Raw genomic sequence first — 27,500 nt, 5'->3', positions numbered from 1 at the left:
TTTGTTATCCTATCCTTGGCCCTGGGCAGGCTGTGGGGAATTAACTATGCTTGCCTTTCCTGCGCAACAGTTGATTTCTGGGTCCGATAGAGGGGACACTGCACGACGGCAAAAGGGTGGGTGTGCCACAATGAAGACGCTTCTTCGCCCTCCTCCTCCTCCTCCTCCTCCCCAATCCAAAACAACCCTCACTCAATTACCCCAAAGCATTGAATGTGCAGTCAAGAAAAAAAAACATAAATTAGTAAATAAATCTGAGTCAATGCTAGGGTGGCAAACCCAAGGGGTAATGCCAAGAGAGTTGCTTTGATCATGGCAACCACAGAAGTCAGAAATATTGGCGTTTCGTCATTATTAGGCCCTATGCCATGAGTCCATACGGTAGGCAAAATGTAAATGATTTAGAAGACAACGGCTCCCCCCTCTGTCTCCTTGGGTGAACTTTTAGAACCTCGGTGACGTACGCAACATGTGAAGTAGCCCAACTCAAGTGATGTTCAGTGGTGCAGGGTTCACCATTTGCTTCTTTGAATGGACACATTTTTTATGCATTCCATAGACGAACCAACAACCAGAGATATGATGCCTACAAAAAGCTGAGGAAGTGCAATTAGGGTCTAAAGGTAACACTTTAGAATAATGGATGCAAAAAAGCATTATAAAGACTTAATAAATAATTAACTATTGATGAACAAAACATTAACAAACGTTTGTAAATGATTAGGAAATGTAAACAAATGCTTGTAAATGACTAGGAAATGTTATGTTAATATTTCATATTTATCAAACATTTACAAGTTGCTTGTAAATGAATAAAATAGTCTGTTATAAGGTGTGTAAAATCTTGAATATATCATTTGTAGATATGTTATAAAGCATTAATAAAGCTTAGTTAATAATAAAAACATTTGTTAATGTTTTATTCATCATTAGTTAATTATTTACTGAGTCTTTACTAAGGAACATTATTATAAAGTGTTACCGGTCTAAATAATTACAATATTTGTATATTTGAATTACATTGTTGCAAATAAGTAATGTCATAATACTAGTGATAATTAGCCTACATCCGTCATGGAATTTCTCCTTCTACTTTACACATCTCTGGCACAAACCAACTACAATTTGCATCCACAATTTGTAGGCTACACAATTTGTCACAAATGTAACCGTGAACACACCACCTAGGCCTATGGTTTACATTCAAGAAATAGGCTGCTACAGCATTGAAGCAGACGCGCGCCAGGATTCAAACATCAGAACTGTCAAGTCAAGTCAAGTCAAGTAGGTTTTATTGTCAATTTCTTTACATGCACTGGTCATACAAAGAATTTGAAATTACATTTCTTGCTTTCCCATTAGACATAGACTAATCTAGGTAAGGACATAGACAGTATAGACATAGACAACTGGGGAAAAAAGATGACAGAGTAGCGTCATATCTCTCAGCTAACCGTGCATAACATTGGACGTTGTATGGGAATGCGTTTTTTTGCGCATTTGATCATTTACAACAATGCGCAGATCTAAAATTCCAAATTATAATCTATGGACCCCAAAATTCTTTAGAACGTTCATTGTACAAACATTCCGGTAACACGTGGTGCGACTGTACTCCTTTAAAGGTGAATAGGCGGGCCGCAGGTGATCAACATTGGGCGCTGTGCCGCCTTATGTCACCGTGTGCCCGATACCAAAAGTTGTCGCGCCTAGCAGGCACACCAACGTTTGGTTATGTCTTACGGCAAGGTAGTACCGGTTTTCGGGCGTACAGGTTTAGATGCGAGCCTGAGAACTTTTCCTGTATTGTCCAGTCGAAGATTGGGGTCATCGTTTGCCTCGCAGCAACAGAACAAGAACACAGAGCAGGCGTATGACGACTACGCAGTTCCCAAAACAGACATACACGCAGATGTCATTCAACAGAGCAAGAGCCATGCCTCCAACAACAACAAAAACAAGATATCTGTCGATTTCGAACAGACCAAAGAGGCTTACAAGAGCAAAGACACGGGAGAATTACTCAGAAGTTTGCTGGTGTTCAAACTCTGCTCCTATGACATCCTGGTTGATAAGAACAAGGAGGTATGTGCTGGTGTGCTGTGTGTGATAACAAGCTTCTCATCGTTCATTCAAGGAAATGCATTTTATGACATAGAAGGAAAAAAAATCTGTGATAAACTAGAATGTCAGCCTATATATTCTACAGGTTATATGAGGGCCAAAATAATGATCAATCAACAATAAAGATCAATGATGATGATGATTGATTTGCCTCCAAATGAAAATGATGACCATTCTATGAATTTAAATAGCTGGTGTTTCTTTGTAATCTCCTCTGTGTCATTCTTGCCACTCTGTCATTTGAGGCAGGTATCAGATGACGCATTGCCTCAGCTGTGTGAAGAGTTTGGCATTACTGCTGCAGTCAGAACTTTCTTTTGTCAAGTGATTGTCTTGCCTCAGTGCCCGACTGATAGCCTACCCTTTTAAAACCAACCCTTTCAAAACACAACATTGTGTGTGTGTTTGTGTGTGTGTGTGTGTGTGTGTGTGTGTGTGTGTGTGTGTGTGTGTGTGTGTACACTTAGAAACGTGTGTGTGTGTGTGTGTGTGTGTGTGTGTGTGTGTGTGTGTGTGTGTGTGTGTGTGTGTGTGTGTGTGTGTGTGTGTCTGTCTGTCTCTCTGTGTGTGCGTGTGCGCCCGTGTTTATGTATGCACACGTTCCCTTGTGCGTTCAGATTTTTAAAGCAGAGAGATTCTGTATGAACAGGTCCTTTGATACAACACACATTAGTGTTTTACATTTAAAGGGAACAGGAGCAAAGGTCATGAAGTGGAAGTCACAGCGGTGAGATACCGAGTGACATTACACTCTGAAAGCATGACATTTACACTCAGAGAGAGAGATGGCGGAATACTTAATCTGATATCAAGTAGAATACAGAAAAGCACGGTGCATTCCAATCTACTTCTGGCACTTTGCATTCTGAAGCAAAAACATGATGCAAGGAAAATGATATCTAGCCTCAGTGAAACTTTTAATTCAGTTGTACAATGACCCAATTTTAAGGTTACACTTTTGACGCCAGTGTCATATGTATGACATAAATGTGTCATACTAGTGTCAAAACAGTGTCATGACACAATCATGCATGAGTCATAGACATGGTGAGTCAATGTCATAAACATTTTATGGTCATGAAAAGTTGTTTGGGTTGTCTTTACCATAACTAAATGTCATTTAATGACAGTCATAAAATGACTTGCGTTACGACACTGCTATGACACTGTTATGTCATGCGCATGGCGCCAGCATCAAGTGAAGTGTTACCCTAATTTTCATCTCACAGATCATGGATCTCAGCAAAAAGCTCCTGGGCAAGAAGACGTTTGAGCGGCTCATGAAGATGACGTTTTACGGTCAGTTTGTGGCCGGGGAGGACCACAAGACCATCAGGCCCCTGATCCAGAGGAACCAGTCATACGGGGTCGGAGCCGTGCTGGACTACAGTGTGGAGGAGGACCTGACCCAGGAGGAGGCTGAGAACAAGGAGATGGAGTAAGTGTAATGCCGTGTGTACAGCAGAAACAAACTACGATACCTGAGTAGCTCAGGTCACTCAAAAAGTTTTGCTTTATTCGCTCTGGATGTTGACATTGACATGTTTGATTTAACTAAGCACATAAATGGGACATTTGGAGATATGAACATTCCAATTGGTTTTCGCTGAACCGCGTCATAGCTCATTACCATAACATTAGCTTGACTTAAATTGAATTGAAATTAGCTTGACTGAAATTTGCTCTGGTCGCTCAGGTCGCTTCACTCCTGGCAAATTCACTTAGCTTGTTTTAGTCGCCCACCTGCCATAGAGAAATAACGACTTCCGTCGCTCAGGTACCGTAGGTCGCTCTTGGTGTACTGTACTTACAGCTTAACGAACACCAGCTAGTTCAGCGTAGAACGTCAGTAAACCTCCCTCCTTAAGCCTCATGCCGTATCGGTTGCGCTGTGCTATCGGTCTAGTGTAGCCCTTTTGCTCAGCAGTGTCGTGCCGTGCCTCCCGTGCCCGAATTGGAGCGTTGACTGGTAGGTTGCGGGTTCGAGCCCCGACTGGCGAGCTAACAGGATCACCTCAGTTACACAAGGACAATTGGTCCACCTCAATATAAAATAGGGCAGTCATGGGTAAGCGGTTAGGGCGTCAGACTTGTGGCCCAAAGGTTGCCGGTTGGAATCCATGGGGGTAGTAATTAATCTGTGCTCTCTCCCATCCTCCTCCATGACTGAGGTACCCGGAGGATGGTACTGTCCCATCACACTGCTCCCTTTCGGGCACCATTGGGGGCCACCCCCTTGCACAGGTGGACATAAATGCAATTCCATTGTGTGCAGTGTGCACTTGCAGTGTGCATGGAGGTGCGTCATCAGCGAAGCACGAGGTCACAAGCAAAAAGAGAGGAGGGAAGGTTAGATATTGAGTTGAAACCTAATGTGTCCAGTTCATATCCCAGCATCCTAACACTGAGACGCATACTGTTAAGGTGCCAATCCAAAGTTTGAAAACGTTGTTTTGCCTCCTACAGGGTTGATTTCACCATGGATCAGATCTACCTGCCTGCTCATTGCCATAAGCTGATGTAGAGTTGTTTGGGTCAAATAAGTGTTAGGGCTTTTAGTTTCTGAACCTGTGATTGACACCTTCAAACACTGGTAGATTTGGTTTGACCTGCACTGTACATGCGTAGATGTTACCTTGCACTTGCAGCATTGATTTCCTATTTAGTCAAGCATGGGTGGTGATGCAAAAACACTGAAAAGAAAAAGAGATGCTGATGCTGAGTGCACTCAGACACACAACACGACTATGTACTTGATACCATTATTTTCTGTACATGTACAGTAGTAGAGTAGAGTTGCTTTATTGATTGTGAAATAAATTAAAGAATATGCAGCCCTACAGGAATATCGGCTATCACAGTGTGAACTTTGCACACATGCATAATTTACACAAGGATTGGACACGTGATTAATCACACTATGTTTGTAAGCAATCATAAATAGATCTTCATTTGATCCACTGCGCTGAATGTAAACAGTGTGCAAGCCCCTGATTGGTGGATAGCGTCAAGGCCCATCTGCTGTGATTGGTTGGCTGAACAGCTGTTAAAGTAGTCACTCATTTGGCATTTGGTAAAGAGCAGGACGAGCCAGCGAGTCTGTCTGACGTGGTAGCCTATGCTGTCCTCCGGTCCCAGAGACTATCGAACAAGCAGTATAAACAAATCTTCTTACTCGAAGGATGGCTCGGACAAAATGTGATGCAGTTGATGTTGTTTACTGGAGTGTTTCTTGTCATTAGATCTGTAAAACTGACTTACAAAAAATATTTCAATAAGTGTGAATAACAGGCTACAATGGGATGAGATCTGCTTATGTTACACAGACTCAGGATATTAATAAACATTAATTAGGAAAATTACTTACTTTGAAAATTGCTTTGAATGGAGGAAACAAAGTTGGCATTAAGTTGCAAGCTGGCGTTACAGTTACAGTTAGTTGTTTATGTCGGTTGCCGTAGCAGCAACTTGTGGACCACAGCCAAGCTGCCTGGCAGCGTTATTAAAACAAAATAGGTTCCGTAATATAGCCTGATATCTGATGTAAATCTAATGTAGCCTACAGCAGGATCTTGTGTTATTTTAGACTGCTTGATCGCATGCATTGCAAGTGGTATTTCTCTTAACCCTTAGCGCATAGCCTCTGTTGTAACCTTTTTGTCACCAAAACGGTAATAAAAAAAAGTCTTAATCAATTATTTGAGACTCTTCGTTGTCATAGAAATGTGGTTATGATGTAGTTATGTGTTTTCAGCAAAGAGTGAATAAGCCCGTCGACGGGCCCATCTGCAGTAAGAGGCCACTGCTCTCTTCAAAGTACTTTTCCTTTCTTTATTCATGTGGGTTTCACTGCGGCAAATCAGCCGATGTCTTGTCAATGTAAAATAGGGGACAAAGTTGCACTTCCTGAGAAAAGTGTTTAATTACCCAAAAGCATCCTTCCTGATCATTGATAATATAAGTCAATTCAGAACAGTCTCTGAATGGTGTGTTTGTTTTATTAGCCTTATAAACGACAGCCAAAGTTTTAACCAATACAATCTAACTTTGGGCAGAGACATCAAAAAAGTTTTATCAGTAAACTGGCTTCATTGCTAAAAGACTTTTTAGTTTAATGTCTCCATTATATTTTATTTAGAATGAAGATAGGAGGGCCCTGGAAGAAAAAAATGTTCCAGGCCTTCAAGGGGAGAAAGGAGAGAGGTTACACCAGGACATTTTGAGGAGGGTTGGGGGGGAGACGGCAGCCGGAAGGTTTCTGGCACACAGCTCGTCTTCGAGACGAGCCATAACCCCATCGGTGCACTCGGGCAGAAAAAGTCCTACCCTCCTGAAGTGACCAACTCCAGTCAATTACTGGAAACCTTTTTTTTTTTTTACAAACCAATTTTTTGTAACCTCAACCAGAGAAATTGTGTGTGTATGTGTGTGCGTGTGTGTGTGTGTGTGCGCGTGTGCGTGCGTAAAGGAGAGCGAGATAGAGAGAGGGAGGGATAGAGTTAAGGGGTGTTTCCACTGATCCTAGAGCCAAGGGGGAGAGAATTGGAAAGAGAGAAAGTTTGAAAGTCACAACAAACTAAAACATGGAGGATGAGAAAAAAGGAGGTAAAGATAGATAGATAGATAGATAGAGAGAGAGAGAGAGTAAAAGAGTAAAACAAGTAAAAGAGAGCAGAACCCTACCTTGAAGAAATAAAAAGCAAAAACAAAATACTGCAGTTTCAACCAGTAGGCTGTGCATCTCTCCGCTCCCCACGGATATCATAGCCAAATTATTCAGTAACGGTGTGCTACTTAAGCACTGCTTCCCGCTACGTGCTGCATAATGAGTTCATTACGGTATAGGATGTGCAACTTGGCATTCTGGGAAGAGTAAACAGGAGAAGGTGCGAGGTCCCGAGTGGAGCTTGCTCGCGCTCATCACACGGGGAAAGAAATAATTTAGCACTCGGTAGCACGCATCATTTGAACACGTCCGCTCATGACCTCAGGGTGGTATGGTACAGTGCATATATTCTCCTAGTCCTTCCCTCCCCCTCCCCCTCCCCCTCTGTCTCTGTTTCTGTCTCTCTCTCTCTCTCACCCTCACTCTCTCTCTCTCTCTCTCTCTCTCTCTCTCTCTCTCTCTCTCTCTCACCCTCACTCTCTCTCTCTCTCCTTCTCTCTCTGTCTCGTTCTCTTTCACACTTTCTTTCCTTATCTGTCCTTTCCCTCTTCGCCTTTACCTGGCTTTCTCTCTCTCTCTCTCTCTCTCTCTCTCTCTCTCTCTCTCTCTCTCTCTCTCTCTCTCTCTCTCTCTCTCTCTCTCTCTCTCTCCCTGTCTTTCTCTTTCCCTCCTTATCTCTCTGTCCTTTCCCTCTCTCTGTCTCTGTCTCTCTCTCCGTCTCTTTTTTCTCTTCTCTCTCTATCACTCCTTATCTCTCTGTCCTTTCCCTCTTCACCTCCACCTGACTCTCTCTCTCTCTCTTTCTCTCTCCCTCTCTCTCTCTCCTTCTTTGTCTAAGAATAACCAGTTGGCCTGACAGGATCGTGCCGATAGACGTCAAAGCCTCCTGTGACCAGTGGGTGGTTGTGGGAGGTGCTGGTGTTGCGTGCCTCTTTAGCGGACTCTTGTGACATTGAGGAGGCTGTGTGTGTGTGCCTGTATGTGTGTGTGTGTGTGTGTGTGTGTGTGTGTGTGTGTGTGTGTGTGTGTGTGTGTGTGTGTGTGTGTGTGTGTGTGTGTGTGTGTGTGTGTATGTCTGTGTCTGTGTCTGTGTCTGTGTGTGTGCGTGCATGTGCGTGTATGTGTATGTGTGTGTGTGTGTGTGTGTGTGTGTGTGTCTGCACACGTGTGAGTTTGTGTGTGTCTGCACGTGTGTCTGTGTGACTGTGTGTGTGTGTGTGTGTGCGTGTGTCTGTGTATCTGAGTGTGTGTGTGTGAGCTTCTGAGAGAGGGTGTCGTATGACAGTGCACTCAACTCAGTCGCGTGATCTGATGAAACAGATCCAGGAGCCGTTACGTGGAGAGAAACGCTGTCCTTTCAGATAGGTCAACATCAAATATCTGAGAAAGTATTGACACACAGTGTTTTTTCCTAATAATCACATCATGTCTAAACCTTTTCAAGGAGAGCGCCGCTTTTAGTTTTAGATCGAGTCTGTGTATAGGATTGTCCTCCTCTCCTTCGGCCAAAGCTTCATCTATTCTATTGTCTTTATTGTACTGCTTTATTTATAGTTAATGGTTTCGGTGCATTTCAAAACAATGTCTTTTTCATTTATACTTGATATTTTTCAAGTTTACAATAAGCACCCCCATACTTCCGTTATTGCTTAACATGTATACTACTGTATTCTGTACGACCATAACCCCCTCACCCCATGACAATCGATGCAATCGACGCATACAATAGACATTGAAAGTTAACTACCATAGTACTACACCACTATGACAGTGCACAGGGCCTTTAGTAATACATTACGACTTTGTCACTGCCATTCTGGTAACAGCTCATTTATAATGCCGTGTCTTAAGGGGTTAACATGTATACTACTGTACTCTGTATGACCCTCACCCCATGACAATCGATGCAATCGACGCATACAATAGACAAAAATTGGATGTACCACAAACACATAACATACTATACAAACACAAACGAGAGAGAGAGAGAGAGAGAGAGAGAGAGAGAAAAAGAGACTCATCTGTTATCTAAGGAGAAGAGGGTCACTTGTCGTCGTCACCTGTGACCCATAACAAATACCTCTCATTAAATATGCTGGGCGAGTCTTGTAATTTGTCTGAGGTGATATCAATACTAATACAAACACAAGAGAGAGCGCTCAGTCCTTTAATCTCCCTCGTGTTTGTTTGCTTCTCCCTCCAAGGTCATGCGTGTCAGCGGCAGAGAAGGAGAGCCCAGGTAAACATCACTCGTCCCCTTCAATGTCACTGGAATGGCAGTGAATTACAGTATTTGATTGGTTGATTGTGTGTTGTGCGTTTGATTCTATGCACCAATAGCTGTTCTTATCTTCTGTACATGTACTGAATTGTATTGTAATTTTGCTTTACCTGCCCAGTGACTGCAGATGGAAATTGGCTATATTAACTATAATCTGGCACAAGCCATCTTTTTTTTTACTTACGACTTTTTACTTATTACTCTTGCCCATGTTCCCTGTTTGAACTACACCAAACTAAAGTAATCTTAAATATATGTTTTTTTTAGTTAATATCCAGAATGTATACTACTTAGTAGCAAACGCCATTCTGCCATTTCAACATCGTTAGGGGAAAAGCTTACTGTAATTTGGTCAAACCAGTAAATAATAGTTTACTAGTTACTTGTACTAACTATTCATGAAAAGATCAAATTTGTAAATAGTCCCTGTCCGCATACATTTTGAAAATAAACAACTAAAATTACATATTGGACATCTAATGGGTAGCTTTTCCACTTGCTTTTTGGCCAATGCAGGGGACACCCATCGCGAGAAGAAGTACAAGGCCTACCGCAAGTTTGGTGACAGGCGGGGAGGAGTGACCAGTGCCCGCACCTACTTCTACGCAGACGAGGCCAAATGTGACCAGCACTTGGAGACCTTCCTGCAGTGCATCAGAGCATCAGGTGACTACACTGCAGTAGTCTCCAATTATTTGTATCCAATGGCCAAATTATGTAGAGAAAGTGAGGCTACGGGCCGCTTAATAATCAATGCCCTAACCCAATGAGAAACAAGTTAGATATTTATACAGAGAACAGATTTTCACATTTGCGTTCCCTTTCTATCGATATCTGTTACGAGACTGTTAGCAAAGAGTTAACTCTCTGTGAATGCTTTGGAGAGATATGACCCATTGAAGTTTTAATGATTGAAAATTACACACATTTATGTTTATTTGTTCTGACCTCATGACCAAATGTTTGCTATGCCCGGGCCGGATTTGTCCCGTGGGCCCTTGTTTTGGAAACCAAGGCTAAACTGTATATAATGGATGCCAACTGGCGGAGTTTGGCATAGAACAATAGCAAACCTCCCTCCTGGAGCCTCATAGAGTATCGGTCTGGGCCTTTACCTCAGCGGTATTGTGCTGTACCGCCCATGCCCGAATTGGAGTGTTGACTGGTAGGTGCCGGGTTCGAGCCCTTAGTGGTGAACTAACACAGTTCACCTCAGTTTTACAGTATATAGCGAAATGTCCAGAAATTAATTTTCAAGAATACAAGGGGATATTCCAGGAAATATATATGTTTATGTTTGTTTTACACATCTGGGCATGCCTGATACGTAGTATAGAAGACAATGTGACGACTTCCCATAGTTCATGTGACAATACACAACATTCTGCAAGCCAGTCAGTCTGACCAGGTTGGCTATCTTGTGAAATTCAAGTCTCTCACCCTGAATCACATTTTCAATGGCTCAATGGGGTGGCTTTAAGGCGAAGATGAATCAGTGTCGTCGTTGACCTCTACTGGTAGCTATGTGTGTCAAAGGAAAGAGTGGTCGGATTGATCCTGGCTTCAACTAGTAGCACACTGAGGCATTTCTTAGACATGGTTAAGCCCACCCTTTGAGGACTTATAATGTTGCTGTCAGGGTCTATAGACTACTGTGCGTTGTGGACAAGAGTGTGGGGGGCGGTCTTTGTAGGTCCTTCACAGATGCAAAGAAAGAACACACTGTCTTTTGTAAGATGGTGTCCCAACTAGGGATGAAAAAATGAAAGTGTTGCCTAAGTGTTGTCCTAGGGAAGAAAGTGTTGTATAAGTGTTGTCCCCTTTTGATCCCGGTAGCATGTGATTTTAAAGAAAACATGAGAACAGTTTACCAGCTCTCCTTATTTACACAATGATAAATGCTATAACATGTAGAAATGTTGTACATAATGCATAAATGTTACGAAAACTTCAGTGAAGGTAATTACAATGTGTTCATGATTGATATTATACATTTAATGTTGTGATAGCTGGGCATTTAAAAACGTAAATGAGCCATTTAAAAAACATCTCTCTATGTGTTTGTGATTGGTGACAGGAGGGAGTTCTGAATATGGTTTTTCTGCAATCAAGATGACAGCACTTGGACGACCACAGTTCTTGGTAAAAAAAACAAAAACAACTGTATGACTGAAAATGGTATGATGTATGATTGTACTGTACGACCCAGTTCTCGGAGGTGCTGGTCTACTGGAGGTGTCTTATGTATGATTGTACTGTATGATCTGCAGACCCACTTCTCTGAGGTGCTGGTCAAGTGGAGGTGCTTCTTCAACTTCCTGGCTGCCAAACAGGGGATGGAGGGCGTGGAGGTGCTACAACAGAAACTGGACCTGGGCAAACTTCAGGTAGCATTTAACCCCGTGGTTGTCAAGCTTTTATTTTTATTTTTTTATTTGACCTTTATTTAACCAGGAAGGTCCCATTGAGGTAGAAACCTCTTCTTCCAGGGAGTCCTGGCCAAGACGGCATTAAGACAGTGGAGGCACATGCATATTATGACATAAAAAACAGATAAAAAAAAAAAAAAGCACACGTAAGGATATAAGACATATCAGACATAGGGGCAAACAAAATAGACACTGGACAAGACTAACAAGTAAGACCATCAAGCACTAAACAGTAAGAACTAACAAACTAATAAAATCTGACATAAAAAACACACACACACACAAAACCTCTGTAAAACTGAGTTTAAAAGCAGTGACACTCCTCTACTAAAGTTGTTTTTAAAAGATTTTTAAAACTCTCTACAGAGGGCACAGATGCCAAGCTTAATTAACCTTGGTTACACTTGTGGAAGTGAAAGCCCAGCTGGGGAACTCCAACTCCCATTGTCATTGTGACACAGCACTCCACAGCACACAAGTGTTCACTGCACACTGCACACAACGAAATTGCATTTATACTTCACCCGTGCAAGGGGGCGGCCCCCAATGGCGCCCCAAGGGAGCAGTGCTGCGGGACGGTACCATGCCGGTACAAACCAAGTTTGTACTTACATCTTGGGTTAGGGTTAGGGTTAGGGTTGGTTCGGTTCATGGTATTACACTGGTATGACATGGTATTAAATATGGCTACATTGGTTATTACACTGTACTTAATGTGTTAGATCCACTGTAATAGTGAACCATTAAAATAAAGTGTTACCCAAACCTTTTTTGAACAAACGCCCCCCTTGACCTCATCATAAGCCTCACAACACCCCCTTGACCTCATCAAAAGCCTCCCAATGCCCCCATTGATCTCATCATAAGCCTGCCAACATCACACTTAGTATTAAAATATAAAATAGAGTTTGCAATTTGCATTTGCAACTCAGTGCCTCCTCTCTTAGATGTCTCCCTGTCAAAGCCCCCTAAGGGCTCCCCAACGCCCCATGGGGGGCTGTAGAGCCCCCTTTGAGAAAATCTAATTTAACCCCTTCACGCAGAGCCTCTGTCATAACCTCTGTGTCACAGATCTTAAAACACTGTGTAATGTCGTACCAATTTTGTTATGACATATTGAGACTCTGAAGATAGTGTAGCAACACTGAAACGTTAGTCGGGTGTGTGCACAGAATAAAGTCTTGAAAACTAAGCTGCAGTGTGCTACAGCCTCTCTTTTTTTGTTCTGACATATGTTTGTTTAGTCAGCAAAGAGTGAATAGGCCGCAAAAACAATACAGCCCATTCAGCAGTGTACTCTTCCAGACTAAAGCAGACTATGAAACATTACAAAATGTATAATCAGGGCATCTGCTAAATACGTGCATCTGGCCCTTTGAAAGTTACACTTTTGAAAGTAACACTTACTGTGCTCAACTGTCCTTTTGTCAATTTTAGAACCTTTATACAACATTCACATTGCCGGACACGTGGGTGTAAACGCGGTCTTGAGAGCTGTATTCAGTTGTCCTTTTAACTCTGACCGTCTGCGTGCACGTGTTTTATGCCAAATGAGACACCACACAGGCTGTTCAACACTGCGCAGGTTAAAAAAATACATCCTTGTACCATTGTTTTCATTGGTCAACGCTCACAGCCCACTAAACCCCATACGGAAAAATAGACCAGAGTTCTATTTCCAAGTTGCCGTGTGGACTTGTCCAGGCTCCCGCGTGGGCCCCTGCCCGGACACCACACAGGCACAACTGACAAAGGCAATGTGAATGAGACCTTAGAGTCCTAACTTTGATTGCTGGCAGCACTTTTGTATGTAACTGTTACTGTATGTGACTGAACATATTATATTACACAAATTTAGATTTAAAAGGTGCTGCATGCCATACAGTAGTTACATTCATTTCTCGATTTTCTAGATTTAAAAGGTGCTGCGTGCCATACAGTAGTAACATTCATTTATCGGTTCACTGACCAATGTGTGTGTCGTAACTGTAACATATGGGCAGCCGTGGCCTAGTGGTTAGAGAGTTGGTCTTTCAATCTAGGGTTGCCGGTTCGAATCCCCCCTGACCTCTCCCTACACCTCCATCCATGGCTGAAGTGTCCTTGAGTAAGGCACCTAACCCCACATTGCTCCAGGGACTGTAACCAATACCCTGAAAAGTACTGAAATAGTTATAAGTCGCTTTGAACAATTGAAAGCGTCAGCTAAGTGAAATATAATGTAATGTAATGTAATGTAACATAATTGATATTGCATTGCAGGCCCATCTGGAGAAGCTGGGTGCCAAGGGTGACCTTCAGAGTTGGTTTACAGGAGAGAAGATCGGATCTTCTGGGTAAGACCAAAACATAACATTATTGTATCAAATACAATGCATTTTCACATCCCCCCATATCACAACTACAGGAGTTGATCGTATTTATGAATATCTTGTGAATCATTCTTCAAATTTCTATTCTTCACTCCCCAAAAAGCCTACAGTACACCATTCAAGGCAAATCGGTGTAATGTGTTATGAATGAAATACGACTGTCACAGGCTCAGTCATAACATTTTCTTTCTTTCTTCCTTTTTTTATCTTGCAAATCGCTTAAAAGAGCCCAATATTGATGAGTCTGTCTGTTGCGCAGCTCAGTAAACAAACCATTTTTTATTCTGCTGCAGAACCATTGACTTGCTGGACTGGAACAGTTTGATAGATGACAGAACAAGGATATCCAATCTGCTTGTCGTGCCCAACCTGGAGGTACTTTGTACGGGGGAGAAAAGTGGCTGATGGCGGGTGGGTGGTGAGCAGGGCTGGGCTGGGGGAGAAATAGGGCCCGGGAACTTTTGGCTTAAAGGGGCCACACATAATTAGCGGCGCAGAACTCACCGGTGGGCCCGCACCCTCGTGGGCCACTATTTTCAGAAATGTAAAAAATAATAATAATATATTTTTTTACATTTCTAAAAATAGGGGCCCACAAGGGTGCAGGGCCGACCGGTTAATCAGTTCTGCGCCACTTATTATGAGGGTCCCCTTTCAGCCAAAATTGCCCATTCCCTATTTCTCCCCCAGTCCAGAAGGTAAAGTCCAGAAGGTAAAGTTTAATGTTTTATTTCACTAGACGTTCTAATTTTGCGGGACTTTTAAGTATTTCTTGCGCCCCCAAGACATTGAGCGCCCCAGGCGACCTTGTCTGCCTAGGCCTAGCGCCAGCCCTGGTGGTGGGGGGTGTGGGGTGGGGGATGAGTGCGCGGATGTTGCTGCGGTGGTGGTGGATATTTAAAGGGAGATAATGAATGGCCTGTGTATTGATTGTCTGTTATCTAAACAGCTCTCTGAGTGGGCTACATGGTTTAGTGATGTACGTAATTAAATTGATAAGATTGGCTATTACATTTGTTGCCAGAGCTCAGGGTGCTAATATGACGGCGCGTACAGCTGCTCCCTCCTTCCCTCCCTGCCTCCCTCCTTCACTCCCTCTCTTTCGCTCTTTCTATCATTCCTCTCATCCTCTCCTCTCTACCTCTGCTCATAAATTCCATCTCTCCTTCTAGCCTTCTTTCTCTCCTACCTACCCCTCCTTGCATCCCTTTCTCCCGCTTCTCTCATGCCATCCTCTCCTCTATCCATCCATCCATGCATCCATCTAACCCTTCCCTACCTCTACCTTCCTGCTTCTCTCCTCCTCCTTTACATCTCATCCATCCATCCCTCTCTCCCTCCCTCCCTCTATCTTTGGCTTGTTTGCTGAGCCCCATCCTTCTCTCACTCTATCATTACCTCTATTCCTCTCTCCCTTCTTCCAGCCCTTCTTCCCTCCATCCCATCCCAATCCCCCCCTCTCTCCCTCTCTCTCTTTCTTTTTCTCTCTTCTTCCGTCTCTCTCTCTCTCTCTCTCTCTCTCTCTCTCTCTCTCTCTCTCTCTCTCTCTCTCTCTCTCTCTCTCTCTCTCTCTCTCTCTCTCTCTCTCTCCCCCGCCTCTCTCTCTCCTTGGCTTGTTTTCCGTGTCCCGTGTCTGGCGGGGCCCAGCTTATCGGCTGTAGCAGCATGTGTTTATGTGTGTTTGTGCTTGTTTGGTCCAGACAGGTCAGCTGGAACCCCTTCTGAACAAATTCACTGAGGAAGAGGAGCGGCAGATGAAGAGGATGCTGCAGAGGATGGACGTCTTGGCCAAGGTAACATGGTGTGTGTGTGTGCGTGTGTGTGTGTGTGCGTGTGTGTGTGCGTGTGTGTGTGCGTGTGTGTGTGCTTGTGCGTGTGCGTGTGTGTGTGTTTGTAAAGGTGTGTGCGTTCTTGTGTGGGTAGGTGTTTGTTTGAGCGTGTGATTTTGTGTTTGTGTTTGTGTATGTTTGTGAAGATGTCTGTGTGTGTGGAGGGGGTGTGTCTGTGTGTGTGTGTGTGTGTCTGTCTGTCTGTGTGCATTTGTGAAGGTGTGTGTGTGTGTGTGTGTGTGTGTGTGTGTGTGTGTGTGTGTGTGTGTGTGTGTGTGTGTGTGTGCGTGTGTGTGTGTGCTCTGTGTGTGTGTGTGTGTGTGTGTGTGTGTGTGTGTGTGTGTGTGTGTGTGTGTGTGTGTGTGTGTGTGTGTGTGTGTGTGTGTGTGTGTGTGTGTTTGTTTAGGAATGTGTATGTGTGTGTGTGTGTGTGTGTGTGTGTGTGTGTGTGTGTGTGTGTGTGTGTGTGTGTGTGTGTTTGTTTAGGAATGTGTATGTGTGTGTGTGTGTGTGTGTGTGTGTGTGTGTGTGTTTGTTTAGGAATGTGTATGTGTGTGTGTGTGTGTGTGCTCTGTGTGTGTGCTTGTGTGTGTGTGTGTGTGTGTGTTTGTTTAGGAATGTGTATGTGTGTGTGTATGGGATGGCAACGTACAACAGCAGCAGCCGCCAACTACCACCAGCCAGAGTGACCACCACACATTTTTTTTCCACTCGGCCAAAAGCCCTTCACTCACGCGGCACTTAGCCACAGAGCCGCTGACAGATTTTGCCAGGCCCGGCACAAATTAATTTAAAAGTCTGTCACCCAAAAACATAGCATGTAATGGGGACCCAATTTTGGTGCCCCCTTCACCCTGGTCCCCGGATAAATTACCCCTTTGTCCCCCTTGCCGACTGCAGTGCTTTAGCCGTGCCCTCCCCCTGTGCCTATCGAAGGCCACCAGAGCAAAAAAGCGGATTTTGGATTTCGAGTCCCCCTGTGTGTGTGTCCGTGTGTGACTGTGTGTCCACAGATGAGTATCCGGTGGCGACTGCAAAGCTGTGTTTTGTCTGCCTCTCCATGAAGCCAAAAGGGCCCTTCACTTGTCTGACATGCTCTGGCGAAGCTGAGTTTAGACTGGAGATGGACTTAGTGTCGTAACAGCTCTGTCAATGTTGTTACGTTTGCCATGTTCAGGGATGTAGTGGTAAACTCAGGATGAATTTCAATTTGGTGATCGCAGTGAGGTGGGCCTACTGTGTGATATGAGATGAGATGAGAAAGAAATGTGCAAAACACTACAGCCCATTTTTATTGACCTCACTCACAGCTCACCTCACGGCGCATGCACACAAGCAAACGCACGCACGCACACACACACACACGCACACACAAGCACACACACAGACACACACACACACACACACACACACACACACACACACACACACACACACACACACACACACACACACACACACACACACACACACACACACACACACACACACACACACACACACACACACAAACTGTATATGGGAATGCTAAACATGGGGAAGGTACTACGAACCATGAATTGGTTTCTAGATGGATAAACACATTTTCTGTATTTCACTGACACTTGGTAAACTTGGTGGGTAAACTTAGTTCCTCTCTCCATTCTCACTCACTTACTTACTTGCATGCAAACTGTAAGACTATACAGTATGCAAGCTATATGAATAGAGTTTTGTGGTGAAATATCACTCTCCATTTTTGACGTGTGCATTGTATTATTGAAAATGACTACAGACGTCCTTTCATCTATGTACATGTATGTGTGAATTCTTGCCATTCAAATATTTTGAGAACATATTTAAACCTATGCAATGAAATACCCAATACAAAAATGTCAACTTCACAAAAGGAATGGGGGCATGGATATAGTACACTATTTTGCTACGAACCTCTTCACATTGAGATTGATGTTTACAGCACGCGATGGAGAACAAAGTCCGGCTGATGGTGGACGCGGAGCAGACGTACTTCCAGCCCGCCATCAGCAGACTCACACTGGAGATGCAGAGGATCTTCAACAGAGACAAGCCCCTCATATTCAACACCTTCCAGTGTTACCTGAAGGTAAAGTCTGTCTCTCTCTCTCTCTCTCTCTCTCTCTCTGTCTCTGTCTCTCTCTGTCTCTATCTCTCTCTCTCTCTCTCTCTCTCTCTCTCTCTCTCTCTCTCTCTCTCTCTCTCTCTCTCTCTCTCTCTCTCTCTCTCTCTCGCTCTGTGAATATGTGTGTTTATGGTTGTGTGTGTTTATATTTGAGTGCCTCTGCCTCTGTCTCTGCCTCTGTCTCTGTCTCTTTCACTTTCTCCACGTGTGTGTGAGTGTGTGTGTTTGCTTACTGTTGTGTGTGTTTATATTTGGGTCTCTTTGTCTTGCTATCTCTCTCTATTTCTTGCTCTCACTCTCGCTTGTGTGTGCGTGCGTGCGCGTGTGTATATGTGCAAGTTATATAGAAATTGCTAGTGTGGGAGAGGGCATTCTCTGTTTTGCAGTCAGGACCAGATCGCAGGTGCGATCATCCTGGCCTCATAGTACCCTGGAAATCACACCTTATGCATTCTGATTATGAACTTCACTCCAAGTCTATTTCTCACATTTGAAATGAACGGCGTAGATGTCACAGTGTTATTGTTTTTCGTACTATTATTCCCTATTGTATCCAATGTAAAGCGATGTACTGCTATGCAAACAGTCTTTCCAGACATTGTGTAAACATGCAAACACTCGTATGTCAGAATTGATCTGATTATGTGTTTGTAACTTTCCTGATAACAAAGAGAACAAAGAGAAAATGTATATAGCTGTCACAATGCTTTTTTTTGGGTCTATGACAATACACAACCTTACTGTCGGTTAATCCCATTACACCTTTCCCCTTCCCCTCCATTTTGCGCGTCCACTTGTAGGGTAGTGGCATCTCGATTCACGTTCAGACAGAGGGGTAGGGGTACGGCGAAGGGCTTTCCACCCCTCGGCGCGGAGATTTTCCGACACCACACTCCTTTAAAAATTGGCGCAAAGCCGCGGCATCCACAACAGCACACAAGTTTAAGTACTTTCGCCGCAATTGACGGCTTTAAAGTGGTAATAATTATTCGATTGTACTAACTTTAACATTGTCCTAATGTGTGATGGCCCTTTTCTACGTGAAACGCAAAAAAATCGCTATTAACGTCAACTTAATGCATGGAATTAGTGACAGCTGTGAGTGTCATTCCGTGATTGTTGAAGGGGTATCTCAGGGGTTGCGTTTCCAGCCCTACACCTTGCGGCTTCTTTTGAAAGCACGAGGGGCAAGAGGAAGGCGAGGGGTAGGGGTAGAGATTAGTAATGGGAAAGCCCCTGTGTTGTCGCTGTGCTGTGATTAAATATTAGACCTACCTCTTTAATCAGTATGTTGAATAGTGCTAATACCATCATTTCTATATAGCTCAGTGGCTAATACATATGTTTTGTATAGCGCTTTTCATGGTACTCAAGGACGCTACTTTACTTTGGTCTTCATGGTACTTTGACTTACTTTCCTTTTGAATGGTGCACGTGCACGTGTAAAGGTTGCTAATTGTGATGGGAGCAAATCGTTCTGTTTCTTATTTTTGGGATCAGTCAAAGTCATTAGCACTGAAGTGGTTTGTTTTCCTTGATATTATTTACCCTGTGCCATTGCACCTTGCTGTGGTTTGCTTTAATTTTATGTTCAGTGGGTAGTTGACCTGGGCTCACAGGCTCTCGCTTTCTTCAACTCCCTCCCGTGACATAGAGCGTGCTGGGTATCTGTGTGTAGGCTGTGTATGTGCAGGTGAAATGCTAGTCTGCTCAGGATTTGAAACATGGAATTATTATGTGAAATTCGTAAAAATCGATTGTATGTTGTGAACCCTCGTTTTGGGTGTCTGCGTAATGAACCTGTGGTTCAGCCTTTACTAGAGTAAATAATTCCTAGTGGTAGATTTCCCGTGTATCCCTAGGTGGCGTAGTCGAGAACGAGATTAAAATACAATAAAATAATTGTCCGGTCTGCTAGATATGGTGCTGTATGTCACTTACTCATGAGTAGTGGTGTCAACAATGATCGATCTGGCGATCCAATCCAATGCGGGGCATGGATGATCCAGAATCGATCCGGCAAGTTCCAGAATCGATCCGGCAATTTTTTTTAAGTTTCAATTACTTCCATGGATATTTCGGGAGCAAATGAATAAATTAAATAAAAGCACTTCAAAAGATTGCAAGACTGATACAGACTGATACAGAAAACAGCCAATAAATTGTTGCTCAGTATCTGACTGATTAAACATTTGCTTTGCTTTCAGTAGAAATGTAATGCATTGCAATGCATTGTACAATGGAATCGGATCGGATCGCATAGAATCAAATCGAATCGAATCGCTACCTCCCGAATCGTGATCGAATCGGATCGTGAGGGCAGTGCCGATCCACACCACTACTCATGAGTGGAACCGCTAATTTAGTTGTTGCGGTGCTTTGTTCTGAATAGCGAGTGCAGCACGTGCGTGTAACAGCTGCTAATTGTGATGGGAGCAAGTCGCTCTGTTTCTTATTTTTGGGATCAGCCAAAGTCATTAGCACTCAAGTGTGGCCTTCTCAGGTGCAAGAGTTCAAGAGGGCTCTCTCGCCTCTGAGAGAGTCGACAGTTGCAGTCTCTCAGGTGTGAGTGATTTGATTTTTTTTTTTTCCCGCTGGCAATTTTTGTGGGTTTGACACGGTGAGTAATTGTGCACTTGAGAAAAAGAAGAATGCGTGAATAGAAAGGAGGAAAACATGTGATAAAGGTTAACAGTATCTGCACTGCATTTGCATTTGCATGGCTGTTTTTTTTTGTCTTGAGTGTGTAATTTAAGTAAATCACTTTATTACAATACAGTATGTGTTGATTGCACTTGACAGAGAAACTGGGAGGGAGGGAGGGAGAGAAGGATGGAGGGAGGAAGGGAGGGAGACAGGGAGGGAGGTAGTGAGGTTGGAAGGAGGGAGGGAAGGATGGAGGGAGGAAGGGAGGGAGACAGGGAGGGAGGTAGTGAGGTTGGAAGGAGGGAGGGAAGGAGGTAGTGAGGTTGGAAGGAGGTGTGACTCACCGTAGCAGCACACTTGTCGACTCGGCGTACGTGGCTGAGGCGACAGAGAGTCTTAAAAAGACATTTGATGGAATACCTGAGATAAGGTCTTACATTTTTATTTCAATTACAAGACAGTCATGGCCTGATGCTCTTCGTAATTGCATTTTGGTACCACAGCACATTTCTCCTTCCTCTTCTTCTTCTACTTCTTCTTCCTCTTATTCTTCTTTTAATCTTAAGTTTCTTAGAGTTAAAGTTATTCAGTACCACTGAGCTTTAGGTGTCATTTAATTCGCACATCATCACAGTCACACATTAGTTATACACAGGCAGTCTGTGATGGAGAATTTCACAGCGTGAGTGTATGATACCGCACGGTTAACGCATTTAGTTATCACTCCTGTGAATATTGTCCAGGGAAGTGACCTATTTTTTCCTGATATGTGTGACATCAAGAGGTGGTTGAAAGTTAGCGTTGACAACACCTGGTATTGACTCAGAATCAGTCATCGCAATTAATCTTTGTGTCTTAATGCAAGTAACATCAAGTTCAAGTTCAAGTTTATTATAGCCATATCAACCGTATAAAAGACACTTGCTAGGAATGTGCTGTGGTTTACCCACAAAGCAAAACTGGGTCGCCATAGTACGGTGCCATCTGGGACACCATACAGCTTAACATTGGGAGAGGTGAGGAGGAAAAAATTCTATGCCTCTACAATCATTATGATATTACGTATAACATTGAGGCATATCTTAGATTAAAGAAAATCTCAGCACATAAGCACACATGAATATGCGCAGATAAATTATTGGCTTGAAGATGAAGATAAGAGGTATGGTTAGGGAGAATACAGGAATAGGAGAATCTATTACACTTATTAGCCTATTATAGCCGTTTTGTCACCAAAATGGTTATGACCAAGTCTTAATCGGTTACTTAGGACTCTCTGCATTGTCATAGCAATGTTGTTATGATGTAGTTGAGTATGTTCAGGAAAGAGTGAATAGGCTTGTCGACTGGCCTATCTGCAATAAAAGGCTACAGCACAAAAACCTAGAATGAATATATGATTTAGTCTAGAATTGTAATATGTACGGTATGCTCATAACGGCACAAAAATAGCATTTCATGTTCCTACGTTTCTTTCCATACATTGTTTTGTAATTACACTGCATGATGCACATCAGAACTGACAACTGCCCAGCAGAGATGAATAAGAGTCCGATGGGAGGAGTGCATGCTGTCCAGGGGATTGTTTATATTGTACCATATGTTTACTAAGCGCATGCATTTCATACAAAGGCATCCATTTTAATAAGTGTCTCGGAAATATCTGCAGACCATCTCTATTGGAAGACTTGTTAGTTCCTGTGACAGTCAGACAACCTCCTCCCATTCATTATCTGACAGGAAGGAGGGAAAAAAAAACAGTTTTTAACAACGCAGTGTAGTCGAATGGCTTCACCGAGAGAGGTTGGCTCTGCATTTGATAATGAGTGTGAGAGCAGTCGTATTTACTCCGATCTCATGTTTGGGCGCAGTGTGTGTGAACTAATGCATTTCTCCATAATGATGTTCCCCAAAGCAATTAAAATGCCTGCCCTCGGTGTCACCACCAACGTGATTGACTCGTCCCCTGTGTCACGTCTTTATTTCACAATAACAGTCTGGAAAGTCTGGAAGGCTTGTGTTTCTTTTGTTACTTTCAGTTATTTCCCTCTCTTTGCCTCTCCCTTTCTCAATGTGTGGATATTTTTATGTCCACTCAACTGTCTTTCTTTCTTTCTTTCTTTCTTTCTTTCTTTCTTTCTTTCTTTCTTTCTTTCTTTCTTTCTTTCTTTCTTTCTTTCTTTCTTTCTTTCTTTCTTTCTTTCTTTCTTTCTATCTATCTATCTATCTATCTATCTATCTATCTATCTATCTATCTATCTATCTATCTATCTATCTATCTGTCTGTCTGTCTGTCTGTCTGTCTGTCTGTCTGTCTGTCTGTCTGTCTGTCTCTCTCTCTCTCTCTCTCTCTCTCTCTCTCTCTCTACTTACTACACATGGTGTGTATTCATATGACTTGAAGTTGCAATCTGACCTGGTGGAAACGGTACAATAAACAAGTTGTTAAATCTCTCTCTCTCTCTCTCTCTCTCTCTCTCTCTCTCTCTCTCTCTCTCTCTCTCTCTCTCTCTCTCTCTCTCATCTTTCCAGGAAGCTTTTGACAACGTGTCAATGGACGTGGAGCTGGCGAGACGTGAGGGCTGGTACTTTGGTGCCAAGTTGGTGCGTGGGGCCTACATGGTGCAGGAGAGGAGCCGGTCGGCCGAGATCGGCTACGAAGACCCCATCAACCCCGACTACGAGTCCACCAACCACATGTACCACAAGTGAGTCACTTACGCACCCCATTAACCATGACGATACAATTTGATATCTAATTCGTCTATTTTTGATACTTAAGAATGCCCCTCAATACGATACGATTTGATTCAATTAGATTTCTTTCCAATTACTTTTCCACTTCTATTATGTTGACAGCTAGGGCATTGGGCAGAGGCCAGCAATTTGATTATGTTCGCTACTTCAGAATGCCCCACGATAAGATGCAATGCGATTCGATCTCCGGCCGTAGGATCGTTGCATCGATACATATCGATTATTATTTACACCCCTAACGACAAGTGAGTCACTCATACACCCCATCAACCCAACTACACCAACTCCAACCAAGTCCACCAAGCGCATGTACCACAAGTGAGTCACTAACACGCGTCATTATGCTCTTTACTGTTTACCTTCGAGAGAGGAGAAAAACAAGAAGAAAAACAAAACACAACAAAACAAAAAAGCACATCAATTTTTCTGCCATCATGCATTCCAATGTTGATATGATTAAATAAATAGACAAGCGCTGAATGAAAATACATTGCCCAGTCTAGCCCATTCATCATAGAGAAATCAATTTAGTTGCTGTTTATGGACCTGGACAGAGCCGGGCAGCACCAAGCGAGAAGATGACTTCAGCAGACTATTTGTTATTCGTTTTTATATTTATATAAAATCACACCCCTATGGTATATTTAGACAAAGACAAACAAACAAACAAGACAAGAAACACAAGCTGGAGAGCATCCACACTGCAACATGCACAAAGTAAAAGTTTCATCTTTCACCTGACATCACTGCTGGACTGGGATAAAGGCCTGGGTTGGGCTTTTTCAGCGTAGACTAGTCCACCAGGCATCCAGAGAAACGCTAAACCATATGGCAACATTTAAGTGATCTAATATGAGCTCTGTTGACTGCAACAGCCAAAATGCTTCATTTACTGTATATCTCACTTAGTCCACGGGCCAGGTGAGATGTCGGTACCACTCAGAGGGGCAAAGGTTGCTTATATTTTTTGAAAAGATACATGTCTGAAGTTAACATTTTTGTATGATAACCCTTCTGGAAGTACAGCCAAGTTAGGGTTATCAGCCGTCAAAGTAACACCCCCCCATCAAAAATAAAGGTTTTTAAGATGGGTGCCTGTCTTTCTACTGACCCTTGTTTAAGACATATAGGGATGCTTAATTATGTTATGTGTGGTGTAGTTGCGAAGGGGAGACTCTGAGCTTTCATCCGACACCTTTCGAGAACATTTTGGTTAAGTATAGCCCTCCCTGCAGCTCTTCAAACATTTACTCAGACACATTTCTTTCCATTTTTGCCAATATCATCTCTTGTCTTTTCATACTGTGGCATCAGGGAGCATCAGAGAGACCTATTTTAAACTCTAAAAGACTGTCTTGAGTATCAGGAATCTGAAAATGTATCCTTTCACTATGTTATCCCATGTTTAGGGGGTGATTTTCAGTCTTGTATGAGGCATGCCACTTTTTTGTTGCTGTTTTTTTTGTGTGCTAATGTCTCGTATAGTCAGGAGGCAAGGCCTTTTTGAGACAGTCTGCAGTTGGTTATCATAGGCTTGTTATATATCATCAGGGAAGCCGACAGGGGGGGGACAAAGGGATGTCTTGTCCCGGGCCCAGGGAGAGAGGGGGGCCAGAATTGGATCCTCATTACATTGTATGTATTGAATTTGGCCGCCTTTCAGATGTCTTTGTCCCGGGCCCAGCCAAGGCTGTCAGCGGCGCTGTATATCATATGAAAGCTTGGATTGTATAGTATACAGATATGACCATGTATTTGGTGTACCCATTTGCATAGCAACCTATTTGCATAGCAACCTATTTGCATAGCAACGGTTGCCAATTTGTTGTTATGACTGAAACTTAATTATATGTCCAAAATACCTCAAGACGTTTCAACCTTGAAGATGAATTTCAGTGGTAACCGCAATATAACTGACTCCCACTTCACTTTTCTTTTTTACACCGCATTGTACATGACCCCACACTACTCTATCAGTTCCATGTAGTGGTAAACTGGCAACGCTTCTAGGGCCATTCTGCAATTGGTTATCATAGCTCATTATACACCATATTAAAGCTTGGAGTTTGCAGTATATGGGATATTATGATATATTTGCTGTACCTATTTGCCTAGCAACGCAGGTAAAGGATTTTCCTTACCAACCAGCATCAATGATACAGTTTCTCAGTGATTCCATTGTGTTATGATCCGTGAATCCTGACTACTTGTCCTAATATCAGTGTTGTGATGCAATACATCAAGAGGTTATATACATCTGCTACATATGTGATAATGGCCCATTTGATGTTAGTCTTCCAACCAAAATCATAGCAAATGTGTGAGAAATACAATAGGCCTTTAAACACATCGTGTCAACTTTAGTAGACATATTGTGTCATGTTAAATATGACTTAAAAATGTTCGGTTACTACATGTCAGACCTACATGTATCTTAATTTTACATGTGCTTAGCAGCAGAGATGGGAAAAGAGTTGAAGTTGTACTCAAGTGAGCGTAGGCCTATCTTTCTTAAATCTTACTCGAGGGGTAAGTAAAAGTGATGTACTCATCCAAAATCTGCTCAAGTAAAGGTAAAGTAGTTCAATAAAGTACTGAACTTAAAATGTAATTTGAAGAAAAATAGTTCTTTCTTACTTTCAATTAGATGTCCTCTAGAGGCCTAAGCCTCTTTTTTGGGTTTTTTATGGCTCATTTTGTGACAGGAGAGGATTGGCGAGAGAGAGAGGCGGCAGCCTGGTGCCCTATCTAGCAACGGTCCATGCCTAGTCCTTTTGAGATGCTCTTCATTCAGTGGAATCTTTCATCTGCCATTTACGCAGGATAAAGTATAGGTCGCCCCTGTCAGCTGCAACTTTGAACGTAGGTCGTGTGACGTTTCCAAATGTTTTACTTTTATTAGCTTGTGTGGTATCGGATGCGATGCCATGTTACGGTTGGTTTGGGGTGCCTTGAAATTTTTCAGTAATTGAAAGGGTGCCTCGCCTTTAAAAAGGTTGAGAATCACTGACCTAGACTGTATCAGAGGTGTCATGATTTATAGCAAAATGTAAAAACTCTCTGTGATATAACACTTGAAGATCATGAAGAAGTTGAACATATTGCAAAGGAAGAGTGAGGGACAATACCATCAGAAAAGTGCAAAAAGCTCATTGATGAATGCAACACTTGTTTGGAAGCTGTGATTGGCATTGTGCACCCAAATACTACTGGTGAGGACTGTATACTGACCATTCAGAAGACACAAATATAATTTCAGCAGGGGATGATTTCTTGGCACACATTGGGCCCCTTTGTACCAATCAAGCATCATTACAATGCCCCAGTCTACTTGAGCATTGTTGCAGGCAGTTAAATGGCTTCTTATGGCAAAAGGGGTAGGCTACAGCCCAGTACCCAGCCCAGTACCAGCCCAGCAAGGTGTACCTAAGTAGCAGGTAAGTGTACATCTTCTTTGTGTATGCATTTTTTTCTTTCTAAAGTGGTATGTAGTATACAGTATACAGTGTACAGTTTTATGCACAAGTCAGTATACAGGTGGGATTTCATCCTGCAACCCCCTGATCTGATGTCCATCTCCTGAACCACTACGCCATAACTGCCCCATGTGCTGTTACAGTATGTTTAACATGGCTGTTATGTAACTGTATGAATGCCACAGTTGGTCCTACTCTCTACATTTACAGTGCATGTGCAGGGAGTACTACTCAGTGTGATATGAGGTTCTGTGCTGTTGTAACATTAGCACACGTAGAGTAGCAGGGCAATAACAAACGCATTACATCTACTGTGACTACCAGGTTCATAGAGTTCAATGTTCAGCATGGTATCCTATTGTAATGCACTGTACTCTACTGAACTATACTCTACTGTACCATACAGTACTCTACTTCACTCTACTCCATTGTTCATTACTGCTGCTTGGGTCTAGGGATGGGTCTCAGTGTATGCCTGGGAAGTGAGCTGCAGTTGCTCAGTTGGTACACCAACACATGTGAATACAGTACATGTATGCATGTTGCTTCATCAGTGGCAAGGTGTAGTAGTTGTTGCAGCAGTATGAAGTTCAGAACTTGTGCTATCTTTGCAAAGCCCTGATGACATTGTACCCCCCTCGTCCTTTGCAAACCTCTTCATGATCTTCACCTCAAGTGTTCTTGCGGAGCGTTTTTAAATGTTGCTGTAAATCATGATACATGTGGTGCGACCAAGGCCTCCAGGAGGAGAGAAGTGCCGCAAACTCTCGAGTTAAATAA

At 43.0% G+C, this 27,500-nt stretch overlaps 2 protein-coding genes across 3 annotated transcripts in view; one reads left to right on the top strand and one right to left on the bottom strand.

Annotated features, from left to right (window-relative positions):
• scarf2 (scavenger receptor class F, member 2) overlaps nt 1-143 on the bottom strand; it is a 46,800-nt gene extending 46,657 nt beyond the window's left edge. Inside the window, exon 1 of one of the 2 annotated variants that reach the window (XM_063195527.1) lies at nt 1-143. This exon is cut by the window's left edge and continues 734 nt beyond it. The gene's annotated coding sequence lies outside the window, so the exon portion shown is untranslated. The other variant, XM_063195528.1, reaches the window with a different exon arrangement.
• A 1,481-nt stretch (nt 144-1,624) lies between these two features.
• The window catches only part of prodhb (proline dehydrogenase (oxidase) 1b), a 33,481-nt gene continuing 7,605 nt past the window's right edge, over nt 1,625-27,500 (top strand). The window contains exons 1-11 of the mRNA XM_063195526.1: nt 1,625-2,085; nt 3,354-3,562; nt 8,995-9,029; nt 9,588-9,737; nt 11,149-11,213; nt 11,342-11,458; nt 13,763-13,836; nt 14,166-14,247; nt 15,573-15,665; nt 17,659-17,805; nt 23,020-23,195. Coding sequence (XP_063051596.1) covers nt 1,735-2,085; nt 3,354-3,562; nt 8,995-9,029; nt 9,588-9,737; nt 11,149-11,213; nt 11,342-11,458; nt 13,763-13,836; nt 14,166-14,247; nt 15,573-15,665; nt 17,659-17,805; nt 23,020-23,195 — 1,499 coding nt within the window. The 5' untranslated portion in view covers nt 1,625-1,734. The remainder of the gene's footprint in view (nt 2,086-3,353; nt 3,563-8,994; nt 9,030-9,587; nt 9,738-11,148; nt 11,214-11,341; nt 11,459-13,762; nt 13,837-14,165; nt 14,248-15,572; nt 15,666-17,658; nt 17,806-23,019; nt 23,196-27,500) is intronic.

The sequence above is a fragment of the Engraulis encrasicolus genome, chromosome 3 (genome assembly GCF_034702125.1).
Source record: "Engraulis encrasicolus isolate BLACKSEA-1 chromosome 3, IST_EnEncr_1.0, whole genome shotgun sequence".
NCBI classification, from domain to species: Eukaryota; Metazoa; Chordata; class Actinopteri; order Clupeiformes; family Engraulidae; genus Engraulis; species Engraulis encrasicolus.
The sequence above is the reverse complement of the archived record's forward strand: the minus strand, read 5'-3'. Positions and strand labels throughout refer to the sequence as shown.